General features: G+C 40.3%; 1 protein-coding gene across 1 annotated transcript; it reads right to left on the reverse strand.

The window, feature by feature from the left end:
- Positions 1–357: 357 nt before the first annotated feature.
- On the reverse strand, positions 358–23829 carry LOC139297712 (complement C3-like). Its single transcript, XM_070920492.1, has 43 exons — positions 23744–23829; positions 22559–22757; positions 22214–22376; positions 21855–21949; positions 21572–21660; positions 20073–20155; positions 19882–19969; positions 19695–19797; positions 19345–19465; positions 18039–18154; positions 17431–17577; positions 14637–14736; positions 14450–14544; positions 14126–14317; positions 13879–14034; positions 13325–13454; positions 11944–12012; positions 11380–11577; positions 11138–11255; positions 10960–11048; positions 10686–10825; positions 10139–10351; positions 9003–9066; positions 8366–8455; positions 8034–8234; positions 7752–7827; positions 7469–7628; positions 7235–7330; positions 6758–6908; positions 6303–6388; positions 5708–5785; positions 5461–5616; positions 5272–5334; positions 4802–4883; positions 4617–4665; positions 4049–4139; positions 3784–3873; positions 2515–2632; positions 2238–2327; positions 1824–1916; positions 1648–1731; positions 769–913; positions 358–499 (listed from the first exon to the last, which is right to left on the reverse strand). The coding sequence occupies exons 1-43, from the start codon at positions 23827–23829 to the stop codon at positions 358–360; spliced, it is 4995 nt and encodes a 1664-aa protein (XP_070776593.1).
- Positions 23830–24432: the final 603 nt, after the last annotated feature.

The raw sequence follows: 24432 nt of genomic DNA on the forward strand, positions 1-24432 counted from the left end.
GTGCAGTCGACGTTGTTGTGCATTTTATGTTGAATATTTTTAGTGTTGACTCTGTAGTAGCCTCGGCTTTGCCCTTTTTCCCCCGAGTCGCCGTAATTATCTACTCTGACCTCATACTGAACCCCTCATTACATTGTCAAAAATCACGTTTAAAAATCATCTGAGCCCTTATGTCCCGCCGTCTTCTTCCCTTGTACTTACATGTTTGTCCTGGTTTAGGTACCCTGTAAGTACTTCACTGATACCCCATATGTACCAAACATTAACACTGCAACTTGCGCACTGTAATTTATAGCATTGCAGAATAATGCAAAGTAAAAACAATTTGAAAAGAACATTTTATTTCTTTCAGTTACATTAGTGCTGACATCCATAGTCTGTGTACTGCTGGACCATCTCCTCCAAGCCCAAACAGGTAGGTTTGTGTTCCTCAGTTTTACACTCTGCTTCTGTGGGCCAGTACTCGATCCAGGTTCTCTGACCGAGCACATACTGATACCTGAGGAGAGGAAAGTGAAAAACATGTGGCCAGGTATCTGTATTATGTTGGAATGAATCAAAAAGGGAAACCATGACAACAACAAAGTTGTTTCTCCCTCACAATATACGATTTATATTTAATGACTCAAACAATACCACGCAAACTAAACCTTACAAGGTTGACAATCATTTAGCAATAGACAGCAGGGAAACATGTAAATGTTTAAGTGCTGACAATATTATGAGGGGAATGAACACACCAGACATACCCAGACACAACTAACTTACGATTGACTCCGTTCGTCTCTGTAAATATCTTTGGATGTGCCCATGATAAGAAAGGTTTTGCCTGTTCTCAGATCTAAAGCTTCTCTGCAATGCGGATAACTGAGGAAAGTGCGCAGTTTACCCAGAGGACCCACATCATTATTTCCTGTAATTAAAATATTGGAGAAGACAGAGAACGTACTTAGAGGGAAACTATGGTGTATCATCAACTGGGTATTATTTTGTAACTCCATTATTTCTGTCAGTTATGATAACATTGTATTCACTAACTGCTGAGTTTTCGGGACACAGCAACATCCCTACAATAAGGTCCAACAGGGCAAGAAACACGTGCAATCAAACGTTGTAGGCAGACCTCCAGGTTAGCCAGACTTACTTGGATGAGAAAACAAAGGCAAATGGTAAACAGACCGATTTCCTGGTTCAACATTGACCCACTGTACTTGCCGTACCTGTATGATAATTTGACTGCTTGTGTTTCTTGCCCCATTGGACTTATTTTCAGAAATGCCACTATGTTCTGAGATCTCAGCACTTACTTTGGTGAGTACAATCATATAGTCATAATCATGATAGTACAGTGATGGCCAGAGCTACGCAAATAAAACCAAATAATCCGTAATCTTCCTTTAAACATATTTAGATGCATAACAAGCACAGTTTAGAAACATTACTTTTGAATGCTCACATATTTGCAGTCAAATCATGGCTAAGGGCCAAGTTTTTGTCTGTCCCCTTAGGGGGATCTAAAGTGCCCACAAAATTCAGAAAAGGACAGAAATGTGGTATCTCACCTTTGAGGTACTTTCGAGAAAGCATTTCAGGAAAGCAAAAGTTTTGGATTAGACAGTTCAAGGTTCAAAGGAGATGAATACCCACCTTCTTTGATAACTTCCAGTACCCGTACTATGTAAATGTCAGTGGACAAACCGTCTGTAAATTCTCCCAGTCTCACTTTGTACACTGAGGACAGACACATTGCAGATTGTTAGCTCACCTACTCCCTTGTTTACTTATTCTCTCACTCACAGAAACATAGAGGAACAATCTCTTACCAAAATCTATTTTGCTGTTCATTTGAGTCTCACAGGCCTTCGCTGTGCGCTCACCATTGCTGATGTTGCCCTTCTTCTGCATACTGCAGTTCTCTGGAAATACACAATGGGCACAAAGTAAATACACAACTGTTGACCTGATTAAAGAAGTACACGTGTGTATGTCTTTACATGTTGCCTGTGACAGAAGCTGTCATGATAACATTACAATCAATTGAGCTACATAACCATCTCCTACACCAGATCTTAAAAGAAGGAAATAATCCACAGATTAAAAGTGCAACAATCAAAGGTTATATAGTTATATATATGGTTTACCTCCTTCCGACAGAAAGGTTTCCATCAAGAATGTCAGATGTAACAAATTCACACAGTAGATAGACTAGGTCTTCAGTTCGACATCATCCTGTTTACCTTCAGCACATGTGCATTCATCATTTCTACAGAGTCTCAGTAGCTGTCCAGCTCTCCTCTCTGGGTGGTAGAATTTCACACAATGTGTCTCTGCAAAAAAACAGAAAGATATTTGCAAGATATTTTGTACTAATTGCGAATAATGCAAATAATAAATAATTAATTAAAAAATAACTATCCGTCAAGCTGAAAAGTGGCAAACTTATGGTATGTGTGTGTCTGTGTGTCAGAGACAAGGTCAGCAAACAGTACGTTTCTGGGTGTCTTTGATACTCACGGTTACTGTATTGGTGGTCATAGTGTTCATAGACAGACACAGCAGCTGGTTGTAAGACGCCCACTTTCAGCTTCTGATGGATCCTAAAAGTGATCTCCTCTGGTCGTGTGTGAGAAACCTGTGGAGAGATGGAAAGCAAAGGTGAGATAGCGATGAAGAAATAAAAGAACATGGCAGAGAGAATAAGTAAGTAAAGTGCTGTACAAAAGTACATTAAAATATACACAAAGGAAAACATACCAACGGCAACAATAAACAACAGAGGGCAAGTACAGAACTGTAGACAAGGCAACAAATAAAGACTGATGAGCCAAAAAGGCCAGTGAATACAAATAGGTCTTTAGTTTAGATTTAAAAACAGAGATACTACTTCGAATATCCAGTGGCAACTGGTTTTGGACCATCTGCGAACGAGTTAATGAGGACTGGGGCAGGCCTAGGTATAGGGCATTGCAATAGTCTGTGAAATAGTTTAGCTAGAGCGTCTAGGAAGGTGGTAGGTAGGCAGACTCAGCAGACATGAGGATTTCCCAGAGGTGATTTTTTTATTTACAGTGCTTTCCATTTACATGCAACTCACAAAAATAGGAAAAAAATACAACGCAAACTAAGAAAATTAGCTCATTGCAACGCAAACTAACAGCACGGCCTCAACTCTCTCCCCCAGCAAAACCCAGCCACACACAGCCAGTGCTAAACCAAAAGTGGGTGAACTGCACCGTAAACTTACGCCTCAGCTCATTAACCCTACTGAATGGCTCTTTAATAGTTAATAGTTCCTAAAACATTACTTGGACTGGGTAAGACAAACAGAAAAAACCTTTCTACAAAAAAGAAAACCCCTCCATTTGGTTTGACCCAATGATGTCAGCCATGACATCACCAACACTATAAAAATCAGGAAATGCTGGGTGGCCCCCTCCCAAACACTAGCCCTGCATGCTGGGCCGAAACAAAGGAACAAACAATTAAACCACATTCAAACTTTGCAACTCAGATAAAGGTAACTGAAAATAACTCATGACTGTGTGTTTGCTTTAACCTACATGTGCTTTGATGTGACCTGTAACCTAATGCCAACACAAACAAACCCGGGATAGTAAGTGATGCACTGTTACAAAAGCAATGGTCAATTATAGCAAAATGAACACATGTAGAAAATGATAATGTAATGTGTAAGACTAACCCAGAAGGGACAAGTGGTGAGTGTGTTTTGAACAGAGCTGATTTGGGGACAGGAAGGGACAGGAAGAAACACTGATGTCTTACCTTGTCCAGGAAGATGATGAGTGAGCCTCTTTCTGACTCGACGATGTTCATCTTATATTTTGAAATAGTGCGGGCACGTCCTTTGGACAACTACACACACACACACACACACACACACACACACACACACACACACACACACACACATGCCCACAGCATCTACATGTTTGTGTCCAAACATTAAAACACATCTTGTTTTTACTAACCATAAACAGTGACCTTTGAGCTCTTTGTGAGTGTGTGTGTGTGTGTGTGTGTGTCTTACTAAGCTCAAGTCGTTTGTGTTGACGGTGAAGCCAGTTAACAAGCCGACATCCAGGATTGACATGGTTGCATCGCGCTCCTTGTCCTTATACCTGGACAGAGCAATTAAGACAAAGGAGGAATTAGTAAGAAAAAAGCCCTTTTTCAAAGACATAAAGAAGCAATATGAAGAAAATGTTTGAAACATAAATCAAAAGTAGTTGACAAAACCATAATTTCTAAGGAAATAGACATTGTGGTGAGACTGTTGTTTCCAAGGTCAAGAATTCACTTTAAATTTGAGTTTTTAAGTCAGCCGGTTAAATGGAAATTTAACATAACCGGGTAAACTCCATCTGATGAGGATAAGGTGATACAATAGAAAGCTCCAGACCAGCTAATGGTTTCTTATTTACTCATATGTTCAAATATACACAAATTAAGTTTAAACCGGACCAACCAAATGTTAAGTTGGTGACCATAATATCTGTAACATAAGTGGAATAACTTATGTTGGCTGGTTAGAAAATGTTCTGTATAAAGCCCTTTTAATGTTATGTTTCTTGGTATGATTACTTGATTGTACTTACAAAACCTCTATTCTCAACTTGTATATCTTCTCATCCTCTTCCATTTTCTCTGGAGGAACAAAACATTAGACGAACATAAAATCTCTTCACACCAAAAAACGTAAAAGGACGGGCAGATAACGACACAAAATAGACAAACAGAAGCAGACAAACGGATACAATCGCAACAAATAAAGACAAATTACCTGGGAGGAGCTGCACCGACAGGTTAAACTTCTGACAGTCACTCTCCTTTTCTTTAGGCAGAGCGTAATACAGCGACACCATCTGTCACATAGATAGGAGTGCATCTTAAAGCCGTGAGGAACCGTCAGGGCCTCAAAGAGGGCCCAAGATAAGTTCAAAATCTAATTCAGCAAAAAAGTATTACCTCTCATTTAATGTGCATTTATATTGTCAACAGCATTTATTATAAAATCTAAATGTTTCCAAGTCCATCCCATGGATATTGTACACCTATTCTAGGTTGACTATATGTGTTTGCCTGATGTTTTTGTCCATTTTGACTCTGATGAAGACACAGTAGTGTTGAAACGTTGGCCTGTTCTGTTCTGTTGGTCTGGTAAAATAAATGCCATTGGCCTCATCTGAGGTTTAAAAAGGACACATTAACAAACAGATGATAACGCTCAGAGCAAAAATATATTTTACTTACGGTCACTTTTGCTTCTCCTGTACCCGTTGCAATCACTGTCACATTCTGGTTTATTTCATTCATCTGTGGGAATATAAATATGCACACAAACACACACACACACACACATAAGAAACATACAGAAAACAACAGGAATGATGACTTAATGAGCCACTGTGAGTTTGTTTGTGAGAGAGAGTGTGTTCTCACCTTAGATGTTCTTGTGGCATAATGGTTTTCCCTGTTGAAGTTGTACTTGTCAGGTTTTGACCTGCCTGGCAACAAAATGTCCACATTCAGATCATACTCTGGTTCTTTAGCACTGGCCCAGTACTCAGCTACAGCCTGGTACACCATTATGGTAGCCTGGAGAGGAAAAGAGTGAGAGAGAAAATGAAAAAAGTGATCAATGGTTTAAGGCTGATATATAGAGAGAGCAATGAGAGGTCTGTGTTACCTGAGTTGATCCAAAGCCTCCACTCACTCTCCGCTGTTTGTTGAACCATCTCACAAGAGGTCTGGCTTCTTCAAAGGCCTTTATTAATAGAGGACAAGGGTTGGGATGAGGAAGAGTTTGATTTTAAAACAATCATCATTTTGAATATTTAGACAATTTTGTTATAGCTGTTTTATAACAAATATAATTTTCATTATTTATGGTTATACATTACTCCATGCCACTTTTTACAGCAAACCTGTTTTTTCTATTTTGACACAATCAAATTATACAAGCAATACACAACAAAAACATCATGCCTGTTTTAAATGATTTTGAAGTGTTTCTCTCTCAAACAAGTTGTAAGTCTCAGTAAGGATTTCCTCTCAGTACTAAAAGAAATAAAAAGGATGCCTAGATGGGCAAAAGCTAGTCATCTAAATAACTATGATGTTCTTTGTAAAATGGTCAGCAGTGCTGTAAAAGCAGCCTTTGCATTCAGGAAAATGCTTGTCTTCACCAACCTTGTACCCTTTTGTGTAGTACCATGAAAGATGACTCTGCTGAATGTTTTTATAGCAAGACACACAGATACAGATAAGTGGGACCTGCTCACCTTGGCCTTGACCAGAGCCAGAAGAGCGTAAGCCGTGGCCTCCAGTGTGTAAACACGTCCCTTAGGTACCTGCCAGTGGGACAACTCTGAGGAAGAGCCAAACGTAACGTTTGCATTACTATACTGTACTTGTGACAAGGCAAGACATGTACTGCAGTACACAAACTGTGTAATGGCAAGTTTCTATATTACATCACAAATATATTTGGGATTTCTGTACTGCAAACTCTTGTTTCTTACTATCTAATTAAACATCAATAGTGACATACTGAACCAGTGTCTGTGAGTAGCTAAAATCAGCAAATAATATCACGCATGACAATGTAGTTGGGCTCGGGTATACATGTTACAGTCGTTATGCTCCATCTGTGGATATGCACTATTTCTATTTTATCTGAATATCACTATTCACCTATACTCTGAATATGTATGTGAATGTTGTTGTACGAAGAAACCTGGGGAGGCAAACTTGTAGAGGATCTCCTGGTTCAGTTTGTTTTCATTGGCCAGGGCATATGACGTCATGGCAACAGCATAGGGGTTGGTGAGGCTGGGCAGACGCTTCTCCAGGTAGGCCACTGCTTTGTCTATACTGCCTGGCAGACTCTGGACAGAAGGGAAAGACCAAGGAAGGAAGGAGGGAGAAGAGTCATGGGAGAATAGACAGCAGAGATTTCACTGCGTAACAGGCAGTAAAAAGTGTGAAAGTACAGGAATACTATCGCAGCTGCTGGAGCCTATCCCAACATGTACAGGGTACAAAATACAATGCTTTTTGCATTACTCCAACATTCAACAGACAGCTTTGTTGAATGTTGTCGTACCATTTGAACCATCCTGAACTTCATTAGTTACCACTGGGGTGTCCGGTCAGTAAAGAGAGAAAAAACAGGGAAAATGAAAAAGACATTTTATGGAGTTGAGGTACTCACATTAACAGTGGTGGCACATAGTGTGCGTGACTCCTGCATGGCAATAAGGCAGAAGGCCGTCATGGAGGCGTCTGAATCTGTGCCGAGCACGTCACCCTACACACACACACACACACATTACTGTCATCAGTATTAAACCTGTTTATTAATACAAGCTGATAGCCAGTGGCGTAATGGTTTTCATTTTGATACGGTCTTTTGTTTAGCATGAAGATGAAGACTTGATGCACGCACAATCATCGCTCCGTGGGACACCCTTCCAACCTCTCTAAACATGCCATTAGGTTGCTGTGTGCTGAGAGTCAGAAACTTGACAGCGTCACAGATGATGTTACTTTCCACTGCCACCAGATCGTTGGCCATGGCAAACACCTTGGCAACATAGGCAGTCAGCCTTAGAGAGGAGAGGTCACAGTATAGTTTCATTTATTTGCACACGAAACACACCCATTCTCACATAGTCAGTGGAAGGATGCGCAAACACAATGAGTTCATGGTGCATGTTCGCAGACCTCACCAGGTACTGCTTTGGTGATCAGGATACGCAGCAAAAGACCCATCACTTTTACAGTAGGCAAGCTGATACTGGTAACCTGCATAAAACAAACAAAAACTCACAACCTCTGCACAAACGTATGCATTGGAGGTCAGGTTGAGTATCCCATTCAAATTGTGGTCTGTCCTGCTGTCTACCCAGTTGTCTTTTTTGATACCACATTTTCAGTCAGTGAGCTTCATATCTTATACATAAAGGCTTTAAATTTCTGCTATCTGCGCCAATAAATGTGTGTGAGCCCACCGGTTTTGATGTGTTGTAGGGCGTCATTACGTCTCTCAATGTCCACAGTTTCCCACTGGTTGGTTTTGTCCAGATACGTGGTTGCAATGACAGGCAGGGTCATGTGGATCATGTTCTCCTCTCCACAGCCTGAGGACTGTATGATCAGACTACCCATTGATTTCCCACCGATGTCATTCTTCAGCACATTTTGCTTTCTTCCTGCAAACATTTCCACAAGTGAGGTCATAATTTGCCACTAAGAACACAGAAGAACAACAGTAACCATTTACACTTATGCAGAGGTAATACTACAGGCACTTTACCACATACCATGCCATAACATATCTCACCTGTCACAGAAATCTGTGTGCTAGTAGGAGTGTTTGGAACAAAATCTTTCTCAGGAATTCCACTGTTAATAATTTCTACTTGTTGACCATCTAAAAAGTAGAAAGAGTTTGCAAGTTTTGGGATTAATTCACAAACAATAAACAGATATGGAAACCTTTTAATTAACAGACTATTAATTACATACAGACAATAAGAAATAATTACGCATTTAACAGGTAAAATCAAAGGTGCAGGTTCTGTACACCGCCTGAGCCAGTAAGTAGTCTTGTAACCAATCAGCTAGAGTTACATTTTCATCCAGAGGCTGCATAGCCTGTGTTTATCTCTCTAGCCCCGCGGAAAAGACACTGAAACATTCAAGCACTTTATTTCCACCAAGGACTAGGATTTGCACCCTGTTGCACCCTGTATGCACATGTAGACATGTGTACGACACCCAGTGATGTGTAAATCAACAGTCCACTATCCACCCAGCTGTCGGTGTCCATTTTGGTGTATATCAGGGACTTAAGCCTGTACCTCACAACACAATTACTGGCAGTAATCTTACAATTCCTGGTATCTATTTATCTAATATCTGGTACTACGTAATTAATGTTTGGGTTTTTCTTCCATACAGCAGCAGAGTGAACTCACCTACACCTTTTTTTGCAGGGTCTAGATTTACAATCTGAGGGGATTTAACCAGAACACCTTCAGGCTGGAGAAAAACAGTTAGGACAAACATCAGGAATCAAAACTTTCTGAGTAAACTTTTATTAATTTATTTACTTTAAAGTTAGGGGTGGGAATCTTTGGGAATCTCACGATCGGATTTGAGTATAATTCTTGGATTCAGAAGCATCACCGTTCAATTCAGAATCGATTCTTGATTAAATAAGTAGAAGAGGGGCCGTGTTTTCAGGCTCTTACTCCAGTGCACTGTGTGCCAAATCATTCACTCATGTTTTTAGTCCAGTGAATTGCGCATAAAGCATTACTAGCAGTTAAAGGTACCCTGTGAAGTTTTCAACCACTAGTAGCACTATGGAGCAAGTTTTTGAGTGGGCCTTTTTTTGTATCATGCCCACGCATGAGGATGCGCATGCACCTGCTTGAATATGCGGGGGTGCAATATACACATTAGACAAACAGTGGCGGTAAAGCATAAAGAAGTGTAGCAATATGCAAACAAAGATAAGGAAGAAGAAAACTGCTAACTAGCAAACATGTATGTAAACACTGCATGATTTATAATATTTTTTAAAAATTGGCTTTGCTGTGTTTCATCAGGAAGGACCTCGAGGACAGTACATTTCGGTGAGAAAAACTGAATGTTAACACAACTTTTGTTTGTTTACAGGAAGATTCTACAGGGCACCTTTAAGCTACTGGTCTTGATGAAGGTCACTGTCACAAACCATATCTTTAACTTCTGTGATATATGGGCGGGGTATAATTACAAGAGAGAGCTGATCTAATTGTTAAGATTTGTTTCAATTGCTTAAAGGTCGGAGTAGCTTTGCAAATACAGACAGATACAGAGCTGTGGAGGATAGTTAACCTCCATCCACACCTCCTTCACCAGCATTGTTTGGTCAGCAGAAGGAGGAAGAGGGATATTTTTGATGATTTTCATCAAAAATATCTTTATGATTTTTTGGAGGGTAAGTAAGTCTTGGGAGCGTGATTTACATAAGGAAAACACAGTGGACAGTTAGGGCGTAATGGCACTGCGCTCTGACATGGCACAGATTTATCAACATGTCTGACATGGAGCGTGTTTCTTTTACCACCACCCGCAGCATCTTCATGGTTCCATCATTGAGTGATGAGTCTTTAACAAATGCTTTGACCTCGATGCGGAATTTTCCCTCCCTAGTGGGAATAACGACGAAGGGTACAGAACGTGTAGTTTGGCTCCCAACTTTGACCTCCTGATGATATCTCCCACGCTTAGAAGCTGCGCTGCACACATGTGCCTCCTCAATCAGAACTACATGCACCTCGAAAACAAGACAAAGGTGGAGAAAGAGATTGAGACATGTGTAGCTGATCAAAGATAAAGAGCCCCCATAGAGTCTAGTCTGTAGTTGTTACCTAGAGAACAGCAATAATACTATTTCTGTCTAAAATAGGGATCCAGTTCCAGTACTGACTGAAGAAGGGGGTCTACACAACAGGTACTACGGAAATAAAGTAGCTACTTGAATAAATAGTTCTTCTTGCATTATTTGCATTCATCCTCTTTTTAGCCACCTATTGTATTCTGTCCTTTTGCCCTGGATTAGTTAATGAAAAATATGGTCCTGTTGGCTTTCTTGAATGACCCAGACTTACAGTGGCAATATTGGGGCTGTAGTTGTAGAGGACTGCTTTAACTTCTAGCTGCTCTCCGCGGACAGCAGTGTACGGCAGCCTGAGATCAATGAAGAAATCCTTCCGGACAATGACCTCTAATGGTTCGCCAACACAGATACCTTAAAAAAACATGAAACATAGCAGGGAAAAAAGATGTGGCTGAGTGAAGGACAGACCAAAGGAAATAGAGAAAGAGTAGGGTTGGCTCTTGGTTTTGAGGTGGGAGGCACAACTGAAACACAAGAATCCTCACCATGAGTTCTTGACAGACTAATACCAGTGAACTGCCAGGTTGTGATTGAGTCTTGCAAAGGAAAATCTTTCTTCACTGATGTGGTGTCACTAGAACAAAGAAAGGTGTTAACACTTTGGGAGGCAAAAGGTAAGTTATCAGTGTATTGTTTTGTGTGTATAAGTTTCAGTTTCCTCACCAATTAGGTTTTCCCTCAGGGCAAGGAGGCAGTTTGATATCTAACCACAGCCAACTTTCAGGGAACTTGGTGCGAGAAACAATTTCATTGCTGTCCATGTAACTGTCATCCTCTTCACCTAAAGTGTCATTAAAAAGGTTATTATTTTCCATTGGGAGGCAGTGATTGTTTCCTAACTACCAGTATGACCATGGATAGTAACCACCCAGGGCTTTCCCCCATCCCTTGTCCCCGTCTCTTACTACGAGCCAGTTGGAGGTTTTCTTCCTTCCTCTCGGCTCGCTGCCTTTCCATCTCCTTGCAGCAGTGCAGGAAGGCCTCCACACAGGCTGGACCGTCCACGATGTACTCGATGCGCCTCTCACAGTTGTATGAAACAGGAGTGTCCCTCATGCCATCCAAACAACAGTCACGTTGCAGTTCATCTTGATATTGACTCACTGGAAAGAAAGAGGGATGTGGAGGACAGACAGAGGTGAGAAGGTGTGGAGCATAAGCAGTGTGGCCACATTGGACTGAAAAATGTAGAAATACATGTATAAAGTACAAATAAAGTCAAATAAGATAAAATAAGTGTTTCAGATAATGTTACATTAAATGTGAAACGTTTTCACTCATATGGAAAGATGTAGATGACAAGAAATGAGGTATCCCTCTCCCTCCAGTACTCATTTCTATCTTCCCATTAAAGGCATGGTGTCAACAACAGAAGATATCAAACTACAAACATTTTGGAGAGCCTGAGCTGCGTGGCAGAAGACGACTGAATATGTGGTTATTGGGTAGCTTCAAGCTGTGGTTCTTACCTAAGCTGGTGGTGACGTCCATTATAGTAGTGGTGCGTTTGCTCCTGCTGGGGGCAGGACATTTCAATTCTGGAAACGCAACACAGACTAGATCTTTAACAGAACCAAACAAGGTCGGACCTAGACTTGACTCTGCATGGTATAATTGACGTGATGCTCATGATGTTAGGTAATTAGCTGGTTGGACATACATGAGACAATCTGATCTACAATTGCACTTCGAATTTGTTGGACTGTTTAAACAAATGCTCTATCATAAAAAAAATATTGATGGAGTAAATTAATAGTAATAGAAACACAGACCACAATCAGCTCATGTGGCAATCACCATGGTTGACCGATATGGAAGCCAACATGAAAATGCCCAAAAGGGTTGGTTCAAACTAATTATGAAAACCATATTATCTCACTTACCCCTAGTGGTATTAACCAGTAACAAGTTGTTTCAGACACAGTGTCCCTGAACTATCTGCATTGCCAAATGGGAAATGAGAAAGTGCTTTTTTGGGTGAACTGACCCTTTAAGATGTAGTCCCTCTGCTGTCGACTAGATCCTTACCCCTTAAAAACCTTAAACCTGCATTAACTGGTATTTTGGCCACTTGAGGGCAGGGGAAAAAAGCTGTAAACACAATTCTGCCACTGGTGAAGTTGTTAGCAGCAGTTGCCTATTTACACGTTCAGCAGATATAAAGCAACATCAGCATTTATTTGCAGTGATGTTTCTGGCCCCAAAATAAGCAAGTCCAAGATTCACTCTCCTTTAGTCCCCATTAATATCTAACTCTTTAGTTGCTTACCGCTCCACTATGTTCACCAGCAAGTCGCACCAGCATGTGTCTGATTGTCATGTGGTGACGGGCAGGTGGTGAACAGTGGGATTTTAGAGCATTTTCATTGAAAACAGCTGCCTGCTGCTTGAAGTAACTGAGTAACCGTGAGCAGGGTGACAGTCAAAAAAAGTTGTGGGCCATAAAACCAAAACAATACCCAAACAAATATGAGCAATTTTAATGTATTGCTCTTACATTCAGGCAAGAGCTGGCCAACAATGTATACTTGCCCAGGTCATAAATGAGTCCTTGTTAGTGCAAGAGTGCTAGAATAAATACAAGTTACATAGGTGTTTTTATGTGCATATATTGAGAGTATACAAACAATATATATTGTCTGCTTAGGCTTAAATGAATGCAATGGATAAGAAAACCAAAGGTCTACGCACACCTCTCATTAGTGATATTTCATTGGTACAATGAGCTTAACCCTGGCTCCCACCTGTTGCCCAATTTTGGATTTTCTTGCTCCAAACAATAGGACATTTGGAAGGTACCAGATTAGCAGGAGGAGGGAAAAGAATGAGACTAGAGTGAAGTAGTATCACCTAGTCTGTAGGGAGTCCCAGAAGCCGTGTTGGACTCAAACAACAACCCAGCATCGTAGAACACACCCATACTGTCCTTCCCTCCACCTGGTGTGCAGCCTGTGTCGTACTTCTCTACGATGTCCCACACCTGAGCAGGGTGTCATACACACAGAAATACAAACAGACAAAGCTTAGGGTTATGCCACATGCGTGTTATCCATCAATCCCAGGTTTTGCAGTTCGATCTGAACTCCAAACTGCTCCCGACAGTGCCTTGCATTGCAGGTCCGCTGCCATTGGTGATGGGGTGCATGGGTGAATGAGAGGCAAAATTTTAAAGCAGTTTGGATGAAAACATTATATAAAAGCAGTACAATTACCATGTAAGTTATATGACATATCTGGTATGACAGAAACAGTATGCAAAATATCTGCTGCAGGACAAACTTATTCTGGACACTATTCGAATCCACAGGCTAACAAACTTGTGTAATAATAGTTTCAGTTTCAGAAATAAATGAGCCTTTTAGATTAAAATATTAAAATATTTTCAAAGATTAATAAGAAATTGCCTTTTTCTGGGTGAGGCGGTGCTTGTTGTTTAGGACGTAGACGCCTTTGTCAACTGCCACAAGTCCCACTGTGGCCCCTGGATCTCCTGTGACCTTCAGACCAAACATCTTTCGAGGCTCAAAGGATGAAGAAGGTGTTGATGATTCAAGCTTCAACTAAAGGAGGAGGCATACTTGTAGTTGTGAAAATATAATAATGTATTGTTTGGCCTCTTCAACTCTGCTATATCAGCGCTGTGTGTCTCACCGAGCCCATGCAGGAGTCCTTTGCATCCACCCAAACGGAGTCTGATACCACTTCATTATCATTTGTATGGTAGTAGGCGATGATGCGGAACGATGGCAGCATTTCTTTGGTCACAGTGATAATCATGGATATCAGTACTTGACCTTTTGCCCTGTAACGACCATATTTCACCAGCTGACCTCTGCTCAGGATCTGAGGACAAAGATTTGAAATTCAGTACTCATCCGACATGCATTCACACTGTACCACACACATTGCTGAACGCAACACAAAAGCTCAAGCTTGTGCACAAACGTACACATACACACGCAAAACATCTCTCACCAGGTATGTGATGTCATTTTGTGTATTTTCCTGCCTTTTGAAGTTGAGGCTGATTTTCAGGTTTTCTCCTACTGTTACTTCTGCTGTATCCACACCTGTAAAAACAACATTACAAAGTTTTTTATGGTAGTTTGACAGCACTGCCACCACCACCACCATCACTACCTGATTTAATTTCAGTATGTACCTATATGGATGTTACTGTTGCTGTTAGTGCTGTATGGGAGAGCTGTCATGTTGGCTGATGCTTGCCTTTCAGGTGAAATATAAGGATCCTTGGTCTTTGCCTACAATTAAACACACAGGTAAGCGATAAGCAGGTAAGTGATGTGAGATGTAACTATCCATAGGCTAGGTCTGCTGTGCCTACACACACACAGCCCCAACACTAGCTTGACATAATACCATGAAAAGTGAATTTCTTGAGCATTCATACAGTACCACATTCTTGTGTGTACAAAGGAATCCATTTAATTGTTTTAAGGTAAAAATGTGTCCCTTTTTCTTTACCTCTTGAATTAAGACTCTCCGACACCTTGTCTATACAGGCTAGCACCAACTGACAGACAAACAGGGTGAGTGAGGTGTCTCACTATGGGGGACGTTATCTCAGCGTTTTCCCCAGAAGCCTCTATACAATTACTTCAGCTGGCGGTTAGAGGCATTTACTGGTCTAGGCCATTTTAATTGCTCCAACAATCCAGTGGGAGAGATACTGCTCAGTGTCTTCATGTCCACCTGATCCAAAAATTCAAATGGTGGCTGGGTGACTGCGTCTAGCACTAGGGATAAAACCTATGAGGAGACAAATGGTTTAGACATGGGGCAGAGCAAAGAATGAGGTGTTTTCTCACAAGAAAAGAGAGGATTGCTGTCAGATTGGAATGAGATAACCTGTGACCAGAATTAAATATCTCCACTGTGGCCTGGGGAAGGTCCCAGCACATGGCATTCCTCTATCCATATGGGCAATCAGTATCAAAGATAGTGCCTTGCTTATCACTCTCATCAGTGTGGGAGAAATCAGGGACAGTGGGGGTGACATGTAAAAAAGAACTGGTGGCCACTTGTGTGTTTTCAATGGAGCCTCCTGGTCCCTCAGGGATAAATACTTTGGGCATTGAGCATTTCCTTAAAGGCAAACTACCTTAAGGTCTACTTGGGATAGGCCAAAGCAGGCCAAAGCAAGCCAAAATTTGAATTACCACTTGAGGATGGTATTTGTAGGATGGTAGTGGAATCTTAAAGTGCTGGACTCCTGGAAAATGAGTGGCTCTCAGGGACAGCACTGAATGCTGCTCGACATTATCAGACAACTAGCCAATATGTGCACAGGATGAAACCATAGTCCACCTAGTCTGTTGTCTGCTCTGATGATCTCTCATTAATGGCAGGAAGTCCTAGGTGGCCCCACTGAGGCCCACCTCACACATCACTCATTACTTTGCCCTTGTGGCTTACCAGCCCCTGAGACTTGCATCTGAGGTAACCATCGTCCTGGATGTGACAGATCTCCTAAACATTGCCCGTAAGAGGAATTTGGATTCCTCCAGTGGTGTAGCCCTGCGGTGCAGTTGGCTGTCACTTTTGGACTCGGTCGCTCCTGAGATTCTCTCATGTGCAGTCTGCCTAGTAAAAATTACCTCCAACAAAGATGCCTGGGTGGGTCCCAGGGCGCTGGGTTCCAGGTTGATGGCAAAGCCCAGAGTTATCTTCCTACGAGCTGCGCGGTAACAGCCAGTCATCTATTCAAGTGGCAATAAAAATTCCTAATTTCTTAAACAGCTGCCTCTGTGCATTTGACCAAGGACTCAGAAGGGGAAATTATTATTATTTTTTACAATTAACACTTGAAATGATGAAGGCACTTGCAAATGACAAGGTAATACAAAATGTAAACCATACTTTGGTGTTTCATTTTTACCTCCGTAGTCAAGATTTCATTCAACTCATCTTTTTTCTTTTTACAAAATGAACCAAAACACTGACAAAGAGGAAGATCTTGGGCAGATAATAACCAGAATAAATATGACTCATACTCATTTAACTCATACTCCAAACCTCTCTAAACTAAAAAGAGGTTTGAATTTGAACACTATTACTAAGCTTGTTTACTAGATATTTAGTCAATGCTGATCCATAGAAGAAACCATAAAGTGCACCGCAGTGGCCTCACCAAGTCTGGACAGGGTTCTTTACTGCATCTCTCTCTCTCTCTACTGTCCCTTAACCCTTTTAAAATATTTATATAAAGTAACTATTAGTCAGATGATTGTTTATCTATAAACAAAAAGAACCGTTAAGAGTACCGTTAAAGTACCGGATCGATAAGCAGTATCGATAAGATTAGTAGTACCGTTAAAATCTTAACGATACCCACTGATCCCAGTGCTCATTGCTGTGGCTTACCATCACAGGGACTGAGGTTCCTATTGGGTGAAGACAGTTTTTCAACATACAGTATTTCACACAATTTTCCTGTACCCTTGCCTAGCAGCACTGGGTGTGTTTTGAACGATATATACGTGTGCTTATAAGACTGTGAAACCCATAATTCAGCTGAACAGGGGCGTGCTCTGAGAGGTCCAACTAGAGCCCGACACGCTGATGGGGAGAGGCAGAACCTGCTTCTCTAAGATGATCAGTGTGGCAGCTCCAATACGGATTCTGCATCATTTCCTTGCCAGGAACAGCCATCTAAGGAGGTGGCTGCCCAAGTTATTTGAATGTCGGCACACCAAATGGCTGGACCACAATATGGGTGAATGCGTGGCAAGCAGGCAGGGTGGGCGCAATCTGTGTCTTCCTAGAAAGGCAGCTTGGGGGCGCCCCGTAGCTCACCCTCTTTCCCGTCAAACAGCTGCCCTGGTGAAGCGGTTGTGTTTCTGGCTAGTTCAATATTCTCTCACTACATTTGCTAAATGTGCTTTAACACAAAATGTAAATAAATAAATACAATCTGAGCAATTCTCAACACTTACTGTGACTGTCAGTGGTTTAGGATTTTCCTCTGTATTGATGGAAAGCCTTGCCATGCCATTGGCTGCTGTGCTGCCCTGTACCTCACCCGGATCCACCACCACTCTAACACTTTGTGCTGGAGTGCCGTCAGGATTCACAACTTCAATCTGTCAAAAAACATCCAACTACCTCATGAAAATAAGTTTAAGGACAATCTAGTACTATTATGGAAATAGAAGAAATTCTGTCTGCAAGCTTGTTATAACATGTTATGACAAGTTATGACTGAGATAATAATGACCCAGTATGTCTACATAAAGTTCTAGTTTTTCTCAGGACACTCATCTGTTTGAAGAGATTTACATTTGCATCAAAATCAAGATCCATGGCGGATCCAAACATAGCAGTAATAAATGAATAATCAAGTAATAAAAAGTGTGTGGATTTTATTTTTGTGAGGACATTTGAGAGGAGATTTATAGGCACTGAAGAAAGGTCTATTATTGGTTATTAAACATCCCTCAGATATAAAATAATACTTCAAATAATATAAAATAACCCTCAGGATACAGTCCTGTGTGATTGGTTGTGACTGGTGAATTTAAATACATGCAAGTGTGTACTTTACCACAATATCAAAGGACATTCCTGGTTTGAAGTATTTGGGCGTTTTCTTGAAGTGGATGATGTAAGGTGATGTGACAATCTGGATAGCTCTCAACTCTGCCTCCACCAGTTCACTACCTGTGCAAAGATATATGCAGATGCACATAAACACACAAAGACACATGTGGCTGTGGCTCAGCGGGTTGTCCGCGGTTTATAGGGTTGGCAGTTCGATCCCCAGCTCCTCCCATTTACAGGTCGAATACCAAATTGCTCCTGATGGTCAGGCCAGCGCCTGGCATGGTAGATCGCTGCCATCAGTGTGTGTGTGAATGAGTGAATGAGAGTAAAGCGTTTACCATTTTATACGTGAACGTAAGATAATTATTAAGTACAAGTATTTTTACTTCTCTTCCCACTGGTCTTGTTTGACTGATTTCTACCTATGTAATTGAAAAGAAACGGCTCAGTTAATTACAGAAAAACATGCCATGCATTATGAACTTATCCAGATACGAAGTCTTTGCCTTCTTTGTTTTTCTTGTTTGGGAAAAAACACTCCTAAGTACTAACTGCTGCTGCTGAGTCAGTATGATTCACATGACCAAACACTGAACACACACACAAGGTACAAAGTAAGTAGACTATATACTTTTAGTGTACCTATGCGTATTTGACGCACATTATTATTTTTAGTGCTAAATTTCAATGACAACAAAACATATTACATCTGTGTTTCACTGTACTAATTTAATGTGCATTATTTCTCTAGTAGTACTTCAGTATTCAGTCTTCAAGTTATGCTTTGATCATATTAAATATAAGTACAATTAAAGTGGATTTTATATATTTTTTATTAAGTATGCTTAATGAATAGCCTTAAGAAATAAACTTGTTACATTTTTTTAAACATATTTAGAATATTTAATATTGATTTGTATTTGAATGTACTCTTTTGTAGCCAATATAACTTAACTTATAATTTACTCTCTTAATTATTATTATAAATATTATTATTTATTATTTTTTCTCAAGCTATGCTAATTATATATATCTAAAGTATATTAAACAAACATCTCTACTTTACTAAATATTGACTAATATCTGTAAACGATGTATAAATTAATACCTTTTAAGTATGCACAATGTACATGTTAAAAACTCTAACATTAGTGCAAAGAATGTACTTAAATACACTTAATTACAACATAATAGTGTCCCAAAACATAACAAATAACACAATCAAATGCAACGTGTTAAATTGTATTCATTATGAATGCACATGGAAGTATAGTACGAAAATTGAGCACGCACACTCTCTTTCTTACCGCTCTCCGTCAGCACACTGACAGCTACAAATATGGAACTCCCCACCAGGTCAAGGATGTTTGGGAAGGTCTGCGTGATGTGCTCTTTCTTCAGTCTGACCACTCCATTACCACTCTCGATCTAATGTAGCAGAATACAGAAATGCATCTTAAGTAAGTGAACAGCTGGCAGGTAAATTTACTTGCAGATTTTGTAGCACTGACAAAAGGCCAAGCCGTAAAACAAGCTGAGGTCTGTGCTTGTCTTTGCATGTGTTTTGAGAGAGACAAAAACACGTAAAAGATGGAATTAATAATCAACTGGCTGATGGACAGACAGCGAGCAGATGCATGTAATGCTATGTACTAACCGGTACTCTCTGAAGAGAGCTGGGAAAGCTGTTTTTCAGACCATCATGCATAACCCCAAATACCCCGTAGGCCATCCCATCCACCTCTTGACCGAACAGATACCTAAAACCACAAGTAAACAAGCCCATCATTTTTATCAATCTACTAATTAAACCTGGGCTCTGCAAAACGAAAATCTTCACATACGTAGCTTTGATGTTGACGGTGAGATCTTGACTGTCCACGTAGAAGAAGGGGCTCTCAGGCTTCAGTTTGACCTCAAAACTGGGCAGCACTGGAACATTAAATGCATTTTATTGTGTCTGATCAGGTCAAAAGTAAGAACAAGTGGTGTAAGTTCTTTATAACAGGTAAAGAGGACCTCAGCTCTGACTCACCGTATTCTTTGACCTCAAACTCTGCAGAGTAGCTTAGCTGTGGGTTGCTGTGTAACTTTGCCACCACTTTCCACAGTCCGATACTACACACACACACACACACACACACGCACACACACTTCCATTATCTTGACTTGTGTAGAGATAAAGTAAAATAGCTAATGGCTAACACTATGTAGTCTTTATTATATATCTTTATTTAATAGTTTTTCTTAACTGCTTAAAGCCCCCCTCTACTCAAAGAAGTGTGGGTGAGAAATTCTGACCACTCACCACTTGTCCCTTCTGGGTTAGTCTTACACATTACATTATCATTTTCTACATGTGTTCATTTTGCTATAATTTACCATTGCAAAGTTTGAAGTGGTTTAATTGTTTGTTTCTTTGTTCATACTTTGCAATGAGCTCATTTTCTTAGTTTTCTTTGTATTATTTTCCTTTTTTTTTAGTTGCATGTAAATGGAAAGCACTGTAAATAAAAAACATCACCTCTGGGAAATCCTCATGTCTGCTGAGTCTGCCTACCTACCACCTTCCTAGATGCTAAACAAGCTAAACTATCTCACAAAGTGTTTTGCAAATCAGACAGAAAGCGTTATTCAAAGCAGAGTATTTTCTTTAGGTAATCAAACATGTCTGGAGGGGAAAATTTTGTTAAAATTCTCAAACCTTTACATGCAGTCTTCACATCGATGTATACAGTGCAGATCATTGTATCAATATGACAGAAGACACTGAAAGTATTGTCAAATATCCTCTATAGCTAACTGAGTATGCACCAAAGCTGAATGACGGTATAAATGTAATACAAACACCACAAAGTGCATCATCTATCGTATCAGCTCTCCCTTCACCTGACTCCTTGTCAGTCATGCCTCCTGACCTCCTTCCTTTCCTCACCCACCTCATCAATACATCTTTGACAACTGCTTGTTTTCCTAAAACTCTAAAAGTAGCTATAGTGAACCCTATTTTAAAGAAACACACACTCAACCCTTCTAATGTAAAGAATTACAGACCTGTCTCTCTAATCCATTTCTTTCTAAAACACTTGAGCGTGTGGTCTTCACTGTGGCACTTGAAGCAGTTCAGCATATTTGATGAGGTTGATGTACTCGTACAATTCCTGCAAGTTTTGGCTTGTATCTATATGGTTGAATGCATAAAACAAATCGCTTTGGATTTAAGTGTTAGCTAAATAAATATAATATGAGGTAATATTCACAGGTTTCTTTGTGTTTAGTGCTAATTAGTAAATGTTAACCAAGATGTGAAGTAAACATTACACCTGCTAAACATCAGCATGTTAGCATACTGACATTACCAATTAACTCAAAGCACCACTGTGCAGTCTCATAGACCCTCTAACGTGGCTGTAGATTCTTGGTCTTGTTAATGCAATACAATTGAATTCATCTATGCATGCAAAAAAAGGAAATTCACCACTAAAAAAAAGAAATTATAAACCACAAGGTCCTAAAATGAAATAAAATACCTACCTGACAATTTCAGCGAGTCTGTAATCTCCAGAGTGCATCCCTGATTTCAGAGAGACTGGACCAAATGGTAAAATGATGCCTTCAGGGGTCTAAAATAAGGAACAATTCAGTGAACCTCACAATATAGCTTCACAGAGCAGCTAGCGTGGCTGTTGACTCTTTGCCTTGCTGTAATTTTGGTATTTTAGAGGCATGAGACAATGATGAAAGTATGGAAATGATCTAAAAGTTAAGTGTTTTAATAGTACATTAAATTCTGTGTTTATCAAAGAAAATACAATACCACAATCTCAATGGCAATAGAAGCATCAGTTAGGGTTTCATCATCCCTCTCCACAGGCTCCATGCTAGGCGACACTGCAAACATCCTGTAATGAACTAAAAGAAAGACATCTTTCCCTGTTAACAGTTGAAGCATTTAATACATGTTATGGTACTGTCATCCACTCTGGAAATAAAAATACCTTAGTCAATTATCTCAAAGATGATAGCTTTTAAAGCAAAAAGAAGAGGAGAGACATGGGGGTTGACATGCAACATGGACATCGTCATAAATATCCTAAAATTTTGAAATTAAATACTGGATGCTCTGGTTGCCCAAAAACTTAAAATAGAAGGCATGATATGTAGTGTTGAACTCACCTTTGCTGTTGGGGGTGTAGAGGGTCTTATCAGTCTGGATGAAGATGTACCCGGACTGGAAGGACACTAAGACGACTTTCTCCAGCAGTCGGTCAGGGAACTGAGCTTGCAGGTACACATACTGCTTCATGTTGGGATCCTTACTGAAGTCACCAGTAGGGATCTGAAACCAGTATGTGGAGACACAAGCAGTGTGTGAGGAGCAGGACGGGGCATAATATCATGTGCAGTTATACATGCTACATTTGGAAATCTTGTTTGTAGTCATAATACAAAACAATTTATTTTTACTATATATTATTGACAACAAAACAAGTAACATATTTTTCAGTATTTCCATATCACCTTTATTTGTCCAAAGTCCTGGAATTTTTTTGCACTGGTGAGGGTCACAGGTGTGGATGTCAGCCTTTTGGTTTTGGTTGGATAGTTCATTACAATGATTTCAACCCTGATGTCATTGTCACCGGTGCAGTTTTGACACTCCACAAAAACGTTTTCTGGCGTTCCTACCCGCAACACATTGGGGGCAGACATTAACTTCCTGCAGAGCAGCGGGAAAAGAGAAAGGGAGTGAAGTCAGGAACAAATTATGATTTTATGTTATTATGTTTTTCTTAACGGTGAGTTAATGTTTTGGTTCACCAAATTTGCAACAATACATATTTGGTTAGATGAGGATCATGAGCTCCAGCATGGACTTCAAGCACAATGAGTGATCTATTGATGATCTTGGCTAAGATCCAGCAGTGGATCAATAAAACATTTCATCATTGTTCTGGACTCTGTTTGCTGTGTCTGGTGGAATGCATCACTGAGCAAACTCAAAACAACATTTGAAAGACCAGAATACCTTGATCTGTGTCATAAAAAACTACAAACTGGACTGCTGCTTCTAATTATTTAAGACAAAGGTGAAATGGAACTGTGACTAACTAATAATCTTGTCCATTTTTGCTAAACTGAAATTTCCCTTTCTCGACACTTAAACCAATAAAGACAAAAGTGTAAGGAATTGTGTCGATTGTGCAGCCACTGAAGTTGTGTTTCTGTATTTCCCTCATCATTGAGACTTGCCATCACTCAGTAGTGAAGTGAAATTTTCCCTATAGCAACCGAACAGTATCCATCAAAACTCATGTTTCATGTTCATATGTCAGTATTTCTAATGGTTTTTCTTGGTCTCCTTGGGTTGGGTTGGCTCGTGAACCATTGATAATGTGGGCATGTGAAGCCCACATTGCATTGCATTTGGTATTGGGTTCTACAAACAAACAAGAGAGAAAGCACAAACAGCAACAGCAATGTAAAACACAAAGAAATAATGCTGTTATTGTACAGTACAAATGTCTCAATTCATCAAATTCATGTAAACCGGGAACCAGAGCTAGAAATGGAAATATAAAATCCACTGGCCATGTTAAAGCTCCTCTATGTGGCTACACATCTAATATTTGTTACTTACTGTACATTACACAAAAATATCTACATTCAAGGAAGAGTGTGAAAAGGTAAGGCAGGTCTACATACATTGGAGATCCATCAGCCAGAGAGGAAAAGACCAGAAAGGCCAACAGCCAGAGCTGAGTCCTGCACGTCCTCCTGCCTGATCCCATATCTGCTGTTACTGGAGACTCTCGCTCTGCAGCACTCTCCTTTCATGCACCTCCCTCCTCCTGCACCTTTACTTCTCCTCACTAAACTCCCAACCCTCTCCTCTTTCATGACGGTGAACTTTTTTTGGACTAGTTTCAGTAAAATGTCACACCGGACAATTCCACTGCAGGCTGGCCCTGGAAGACCACATTAATCCACATGTTCTTGATTTGTCAAATTTCATGTAATGGCACACAATGTTTGATATACCTGTTAATATCCAAAATGTAATGGTTGGAGCCTGCCCTCTTTTTCCTGCACTTCTTGACATTGTCACGTCAGAGTATTCTGTCAATATATATAGCACCATATGCCACACTAGTTGCACTGTAATCCCTCCACCACCTTAAACCTGGCAGCCAGACATGAGGCTCTTGACAAATCAGATATGATTTACAGGGCTTAAGTGAATATATTGCTCTACGAAGTACTGAGATTTTTAACATGACACCTTCTTGATCCATGAGAGTACGATTTACGCCCATGGACTGTATGCCTAACAATTCAGATATGGAAAGAAAAAGTTGGCTGTAAGGAATTATGTACAACTGGGAAAGATACCA

This window comes from Enoplosus armatus, chromosome 2, assembly GCF_043641665.1.
Source record: "Enoplosus armatus isolate fEnoArm2 chromosome 2, fEnoArm2.hap1, whole genome shotgun sequence".
Classification (NCBI taxonomy): Eukaryota; Metazoa; Chordata; class Actinopteri; order Centrarchiformes; family Enoplosidae; genus Enoplosus; species Enoplosus armatus.

Bases quoted from the DNA above. Each gene is read 5' to 3' on its own strand.
- LOC139297712 (XM_070920492.1), bottom strand. From the start codon at position 23,829: ATGGGATCAGGCAGGAGGACGTGCAGGACTCAGCTCTGGCTGTTGGCC. The intron at 19,798-19,881 runs GTATGTGAAGAT...TTGTGGTTTTAG, and splicing joins ACCGTCAACATCAAAGCTAC to GTATCTGTTCGGTCAAGAGG. The intron at 14,737-17,430 runs GTAAGTGTTGAG...GTTTAATTGTAG, and splicing joins CTAAACCACTGACAGTCACA to GCAAAGACCAAGGATCCTTA.